Source organism: Nematostella vectensis, chromosome 13 (genome assembly GCF_932526225.1).
Source record: "Nematostella vectensis chromosome 13, jaNemVect1.1, whole genome shotgun sequence".
Taxonomy (NCBI): Eukaryota; Metazoa; Cnidaria; class Anthozoa; order Actiniaria; family Edwardsiidae; genus Nematostella; species Nematostella vectensis.
In genome coordinates this window covers 4,705,154-4,712,920 of record NC_064046.1, presented here as the reverse complement: position 1 = coordinate 4,712,920, position 7,767 = coordinate 4,705,154, and the positions used below count along the sequence as shown (strand labels likewise).

General features: G+C 39.1%; 1 protein-coding gene across 1 annotated transcript; it reads left to right on the top strand.

The window, feature by feature from the left end:
- Positions 1-844: 844 nt before the first annotated feature.
- On the top strand, positions 845-7,512 carry LOC5518100 (NADH dehydrogenase [ubiquinone] flavoprotein 2, mitochondrial). Its single transcript, XM_048721168.1, has 9 exons — positions 845-968; positions 1,044-1,121; positions 3,488-3,550; positions 4,285-4,375; positions 4,565-4,664; positions 5,103-5,200; positions 5,479-5,588; positions 6,037-6,113; positions 7,199-7,512. The coding sequence occupies exons 1-9, from the start codon at positions 903-905 to the stop codon at positions 7,290-7,292; spliced, it is 777 nt and encodes a 258-aa protein (XP_048577125.1). The 5' UTR covers positions 845-902; the 3' UTR covers positions 7,293-7,512.
- Positions 7,513-7,767: the final 255 nt, after the last annotated feature.

The window sequence follows — 7,767 nt, the reverse complement described above, 5'->3', positions numbered from 1 at the left end:
CCATATCCCCAGCTGGTGGCTCCGTGGATGTGGAACCATCCCCCAGTCTCACACACCATCGGCCCGCCAGAATCTTCCCTGATCAAGACCTGCGCAGAGCATTGAGTCGTGGCTCACAACGGGGACGGACGCTGTTGAAGGATGTCCGGGACACCCACACCGGACGACAGCTGGCCCAACCCCGTGATCCAGTAGCGCGTGCCACCAGTGGGCACGTTTTGTAATTGACGCACGATCTAAGTGAAGTCTAGATACAAGTGTAATCACACCTTCGCACACCTTTAAATACCTTTAGCAGAGGCCTCGAGTACCACTTGGTAACACTTGGTGGCTATTATCGATATACCCAGACAAGTGTTGGGGGGAGGTATAGGGGACTCGTGCAAAACTTCAAAAGGAATGAAACGATCTAGAGATCAAAATAAAGATGTACATTTTGTGTGAGTTATGATTGATTATAGAAAAGTATAGAAAAAGCTTACATTTGTGTTATAAAGAATAACCAAAACAGAGACGCAAAATATGCCAACGTTTCGGACTTATATTCGGTCCTTCTTCAGGACGATTTTGAGAAGGACTGAGTAAAATTCTGAAACGTCATATTTTGCTACTCTGTTTTGGTTTTCCATTTTAATCTTCATATACACAACAGACTAATAATAAGGCTCACCAAAGGATCCAGAAAGCATAGCTGTTTGCTCAAATCAATGTGTTTCGATAAAAGAATTTAGGAAACAACGGTATCCTCTAAAGTACATCACTTTATAGAATTGCAAGATTAAAGATCCTGGCCCACATGCATGCCCATATAAAAAGTAGCTGAAATACAAACGATATTGGGATCCCTGTGGTACTTCCGCTGTTCTTTGAACAGTGGGCTCATCACTATCCCGCTCTCCGCCATGTTGTCCAGAGCGCTTATGCAACTTGGCCGAATTTCGGCCGCAAGTGTTCGCTCTTCAGCGCAGGTAGGCTTATAGTTTTATAACTCTTTAGTGAAATAACCACCCCTGACCATATTTGCAAATTTGTGTTTTATTTAGACAGCAAGAAACAGTGGTTGGGTCTGTAAAAGGAACCTTCATCGGTCGGTCCCTGTGTTATCTGACAAACTGTTTGTTGTGAGTTATCATAATTTTACTTTTGTAGTTTTAGTTTTGTGATCGCCTTCTATGTGTGATTCCACACAATTAAGTATATGTAATATTTGTTGGGTTATGCTTTTTGTTCCGTTGTTTGACAATAATGTTGTTTACAAATGGAAATAGATTATGCACTAGTCAATTGAAACCCCCACCCTCATGGTCCCAGGAAAAAGGGTGGGGGATTAGAATTTGACGCTGTACAAAACAGAGAAAAAAAAACGAAACTGCAGTCAAATGCCCCTACCCCTTGGAATGCAGACTATAGGCAACTACCGACAACAAGTCATCTGATACAAGCCTATATCTTTCAAAGCAAGTAAACTTAATCAGCTGTACTGATGACTATGAAGATAACAGTTACCAAAAAAATGGAAAAATAAATTATCTTCATCTGGCAATTATCATTCATATTCGTTTTCGCACATTTCTCCATTCAGCTTGCCACGCGCTGATACATGGAATTGCTTGCTACAGAAGAGAGTCTCAAACCAGAAACTGATATGACTTTTTCAAAGTTCATTTGTGATGTTATTCATTTGTCCCAAAGCCCCCATGGTGGGGACAAGTCTTAGAGTCAAAAACAGTCAATTCCCTCACCCCCCAGGACAGATTCTTGTTCAAAGTGCTATAAACCCCCATGTAGGAGATTCGATACAGTTTCCCGAATGCCCAACCATCCTGTCAATCACAAGTCGTATCTTCTGCTACAGGGATCAGATCATCAAACTATTTGGCCATGCCATGTAGCTAGGGATGAACTTTATGAAAATGTAACATTTGTTTACATTGTGTTGCTATGGCAACGGAACGGTGAACCTGTTAAATTCACTATTCGCGACGTGCTGTTTGCTTAATGGAAATTTTTAACAAATAAGCTATAGGATATTGTACATCAGACCTTGGTCGACACTTAGAGGAAGTTTTATTAAAATCTATAAGAGGAATTCTGAGGTATTGGCGTATTTTTATTTTCAGTCACTCTGTTATTTACCTACTTTAAAATTCGCCCCTGAAAAAAAATTCATACGCGGGCAAGGATTTCTTTTACCATTGTTATTTAGCTACCTCTTATTTTTAATAGCCTACCAAAAATGAAAGCAATCGGTTTTGTTGATCGTAAGTTTAGGGGCCATTCCTGGGACTGTTTAATACTTTCAAAATGGAGAAATTGAACTTTTTTTGATTTTTTAGCCGCCATGTAAAATTTCGCCGATTAATTTTTTCGTCATTTTCGTAGAATAAAATTAGGATAATCAGAAACATTTGGGTTAACTTTGAGCTTCATTGAAGGGTTGTAAGTAAGCGGTTTGATTTTTTGAAAATGGGCATTTCAAGCGCCGACTTTCCGCTGGCTCTTTGTTTAAACAAACTACTTCGACTCATGTATTGTTGATTTCATGACTTGTTGTTTTCACATTCTTTACGTGCTAATCTTTCACGGCTGGCTGCTTCTGAACTTCTGAATGGTAATTTATCAAATCTTTTTCTTCTTTACCTGAATAGTTAAAGATATTTCCATTTAAAATAAGCTGTGAATAATACTGCATTAAAAAAGAGCAAGGCAGGTTACGCTAGCTGCGTAAGAAAGGGACGTCTCTGTGCAAGAGTAGCACGGGAAGAATGCGAAAAGTACAACGAAATGAAACGGACAATATTCAAAGCGAAGCAACAAAACAAGCGCAAAGTCGGCGCTTGAAATGCCCAGTTTCAAAAAATCTAATCGCTTACTTACAACTCTTCAACGGAGCTCAAAGTTAACCCAAATGTTTCTCAATATATTGATTTTATTCTACAAAAACGACAGATAAAGTAATCAGCGAAATTTTCCAATTTCTCGGAATTCCTCTTATAGATTTTAATAAAACTTCCTCTAAGTGTCGACTAAGGTCTGGTGTACAATATCTGATAGCTTGTTTGTTGAAAATTTCCCTGTAGCGAACAGCACTTCGCAAATAGTGAATTTAACGGGTTCATCGTTCCATTGCCATAGAAACAGCAATGTAAACACATGTTACATTTTTATAAAGTTCATCCCTAGCTACATGGCATGGCCAAATAGTTTGATGATCCGATCCCTGTAACAAAAGATAATAGTTGTGATTGACTAGAAGGTTGGAGATTCGGTAAACTGTATCGAATCTCCTTAACCCCACACTTCCTGGTGGGCAGGAGTTTCAAATGACTAGTGCATTAGTAAGGCAGTGAGGTTGAAAAGAGTTACATCCCCTTTACATTTATGTGGTCATTTTTTGTATTAATTGTGATATGATTCAAATTATTATATTATTCTTTCATCCATTCTTGAAACTTGTTCATTTTGTTCATTATGTATATTCATTCAGCATCGCGACACAGATGGCAACAATCCTGACTTACCCTTTGAGTTCAATGAGGCAAACCTAAAGGTAAGCAGAAAACACTCAACCCCTAACTCCAGCACTCAACCCCTAACTCCAGCACTCACCCCCTAACTCCAGTACTCAACCCCTAACTCCAGCACTCAACCTCTAACTCCAGCACTCAACCCCTAACTCCAGTACTCAACCCCTAACTCCAGTACTCCAGCACTCTACCCCTAACTCCAGCACATCAACTCCAGGTGATTAAAAATGCTGTCTAGTAATTATGTGTAATTTTAAACCCCCATCCCTATGGTCCCTGGGAAGGGTGGGGGTTAGACTTGAACAAATGTAATAAAAGCCCCCAACCCCTTTGGATGCAAACTGTAGTCAAATGCCCCTACCCCTCGGGGTACTTGTTAGTAGGAAAAACATTCCCAACTTTTTGAGCCAAGTTTAGTAAAAATGTAATATGGGTAAATTGACTGCCAATGAATAAGTTTGGTGAAGAATTAAATTTGAATAAAGATACAAAACTTGTAGACTTACTATAACGAAATGGACAAAACTCTGTTACATTTATTACTGTAATTAAACAAACTTTGATAGTATTGTGTGGGCCCTTTTTGCTTGGCACATCCCATACCCTTACAGGGTGCATAAATGAGGTCTAGTGGCCCACAGTTGTTATCTTTCTGACATGATAGAGAACTAAAATTATTCTGAAGAAATTACTTTCTACATAGTGAACTTTAGTGGTCCAGATTGTGTAATGACTGTTGTTATTGTTATTGCCCTAGAGAGCCAAGTCTATTTTAAATAACTACCCCACAGGCCATGAGAAGGCTGCAGTCATCCCACTATTAGACCTGGCACAGAGACAGCATGATGGTAAGCACGAACACCCTTGGGCTCCAAAAAGTGGGTTGATTTTTATTGAGGAATTGTCAAGTACAATCCAATTTTCCATATGATACAGTATCTACTGTATGACTGTATTTCCTATGTACACACCTGTTCTTTCCTTGTTATCAAGCCTTTGAATTTGATTTATTTTCTTACTCATGTCTTGTTCCCTAGGCTGGCTTCCCATATCTGCCATGAACTATGTGGCAGATTTCCTTAACATGCCAAGAATGCGAGTCTATGAAGTGGCCACTTTTTATACTATGTTCAATAGGTATGGTACATAATAGGGGCATGTGGATCAAACTTTAGATTAGACCAATTCCAATCCAAGTCCTAACAAACGTGCAAGCAACACACACATCAGTACATATGCAACAATCAACTGTGTTGATAATTATGGGCAGAAATATGGTCCCCTACGATACTAAAGTACAAAGAAATGACTGAATATTATTTCCTCTTATTAGAGACTCTGCTCTGTAAATCACTGTTACAGACCCTTAATTACTTTCCTCTGAGGTGTCCACAATAATGGTAGTTGACTGTATCATTTGCTGCTGAAATATCTCAGCTACTGTAAAAGTGCTATGCTGTAAATCCTGCTGAAATATTCACAATTAATACTTTTGAATTCTCTGTATGTTTTATATATGGCTAATGCTGTTATCCCTGTGGAAATATTCACATGAAATACTCTTGTTTTCTGTAGAGAACCTGTTGGCAAATACCATGTTCAAGTTTGTACCACCACTCCCTGCCAGCTTAGAAATGCAGATGATTTATTAGATACATTGAAAAGCAAACTGGGTAAGCAAGCAGTGCACAGTTTTACAGAGCCCCACTCAGCCACACCTTTTATTTATTATCATTGATTTAAAAAAATATGTAAAGTGACTGTGTTAAAATAAACTTTTGAACGTGATCTCCAAATCTATTCAATAGAAAATATCAAAATATCTTCATCAAATCAGCCAACTGAATGCTTTGACCCCCTTGTTGTTTTCTAGGATGACAAAATTGAGGCTCACAGTGGCTCTCGTATCAATCGGCTAACTTGATTCTTATCCAGATCTTATACTTTTTAGGTATCAAAGAAGGCGAGACAAGTAAAGATGGAATGTTCACACTAACAGTTGTTGAGTGCCTAGGGGCGTGTGTTAATGCTCCCATGATGCAAATTAATGACAACTATTATGTAAGTATATGGCCATCAGTTGGCAGGGAAATTTTCTACCTTGGAAAGTACTTATAGCTTTCAATTTCTGAGACGCTCTACCATCTAAACCTGAGATAGCTGGGGTTTTTTGATGTGGTTTGCTATGGACAGCCCAAGTGGAGTGGCATTCTTCATGGTTTTGTGATGGGGTTTATATAGGAGAGGGTTTGTCCCAGAGGGTAAAATATGAGCTCCCCTTGATGTCATCTTTGGCAGAATCCCCTCATGTCAAAACACCCTTGATAAACATACAACTGATCATGGGTAGATAATATCCTTAAAATTGTAATTCAGTAAAAAAAAGTATTTGTTAGAATTATTATGTAAAGCATGTTCACTTGGTTTAATGTTTCCCCTGTGTAGATGTTACAGTAAAGCAAGTTGAACTAATGTTGAAGATTGAATTTGTGATGTGCTTTTTTGATAGGAGGACCTGAGTATGAAGGATGCAGAAGAAATTATTGATGATCTTATCGCTGGAAGAACACCCAAGCCTGGACCAAGGTACAGTACTAGCAATATTTGATCCCTTATTGTACTGTATCCTGCATTTGAACAGTAGTAAGGTCTGCAGTCAACACAACTTTGAATCCCTTGTACGTATGGAAATGTAAGTTTAAAGAATGCCAATCAACCACTTATTGTTTTCTATTTAAAGCCGCATTGTCACCAGTTTACTTCCGGTCGATTATGTATCAATCTCCGATGATTTTTAACGGAAACTGCGGAAAATATTTCAAAATTTTAAAAGCAGTGTGTCTTTTGGAAGTTTCTTCGAGGATTTGACTGATAATTTAGAGCGGATGGCCCGTTTTATAGCTCGGATTCTAATAGATTCTTTTGTCTTTTAACGGTTGAGGTTTCCGTCGGACCTCCGGGAGTAAACTGGTGACAATGCGGCTTTAAAATACAACTGTTTATTATATTTGGTATGAAAAAATTTAAAATTACAACCCATTTTATAAGTACTGTACCCTAACAACAAAATCTGATTGACAGTGTGACTCGGTGTTGTGCAAGAGTTTATAATGGTGGTGTTACTGAGCCTCTTTAAATCGTCAAAACATACTCCTATGATTGTATACCCTGATCTACATACCCTCAATGGACACAGGGACTCCTTAGCAGGATTTGCCACATGCAATGGTAGACCGCAGGTTGTGGAGAAAAATTAGGGAGCTTAAGCAAGTCAACACGAACGGCATCAAAAACGGCGTGCGCGCTCACGAATTGCTGAAAAACGGTGTTGACGTCCGTGACAGGAAATCTCGAACGACATTTTCCCTATTTTTACGTTCTACGCGCGCGATCACGGACGTCCACGCCGTTTTTCAGCAATTCGTGAGCGCGCGCGCCGTTTTTGATGCCGTTCGTGTTGACTTGCTTAAGCTCTTTAAATATTCCTTTTTATCAATGATTCTGTTTTACAGTATTTTTTGACATTTTGGGTATTAAAACACACACACAGAGACAGCTTAAAAGCTCTTTATTGCGTGGGTCATCTCGGCTGAGGCCAAAGGATGATGATGATAATATCTTTTGTAACATTTTTTTATTGTGGCTCAAGTTGTTCTGTGCATGATTGACAGGAGTGGGCGGTTCTCGTGTGAGCCTGCTGGGGGTCTTACAAGCCTTACCGAGCCCCCCAAGGGACCAGGATTTGGAGTGCGCAGTGACCTGTGATATGTTGGGCTCTCAAGGGCAAAAGTATACCATAAAGAGGACAGTATGGATTCACAAATAACAAGTCAATGTTTTAATAAGCATTGTTTAAGATCTACCCTGTAAAATACCGTAACAAACTCTTATTCAACAGAAATCAAACTTTTTTTTCTGCCAGAAGGATTGAGTGAGCTTGTACATTCTTATTGCTAATTGTGAAAATAAAAACATTATATTAAAACCTGCTGCTTTGATTTCTACAACACTTGTCCGTAATCTCATTTCTGATAGGGATTTTTCATTCTCAACTCTTCTGGTCATTGAACTTTGTCCCCTTACAAAAGCACACTAAAGAGAACAAAAATTGTGGGGTTTGGGATGTAGAGTTTTCAATTTTCGCTTATCAGCGCGCGCTGCAAACGCTCTGCCCCTGTCACATACTAGAAAAATACGCATTTCAGACAAGGGATGATGTCCTTGAGAGCTCCCCACCCCC

Coding starts and splice junctions, on each gene's coding strand:
- LOC5518100 (XM_048721168.1), top strand. CDS start 903: ATGTTGTCCAGAGCGCTTATGCAACTTGGCCGAATTTCGGCCGCAAGT. Junction 3,551..4,284: donor TCAATGAGGCAAACCTAAAG/GTAAGCAGAAAA, acceptor TTATTGCCCTAG/AGAGCCAAGTCTATTTTAAA. Junction 5,589..6,036: donor AAATTAATGACAACTATTAT/GTAAGTATATGG, acceptor CTTTTTTGATAG/GAGGACCTGAGTATGAAGGA.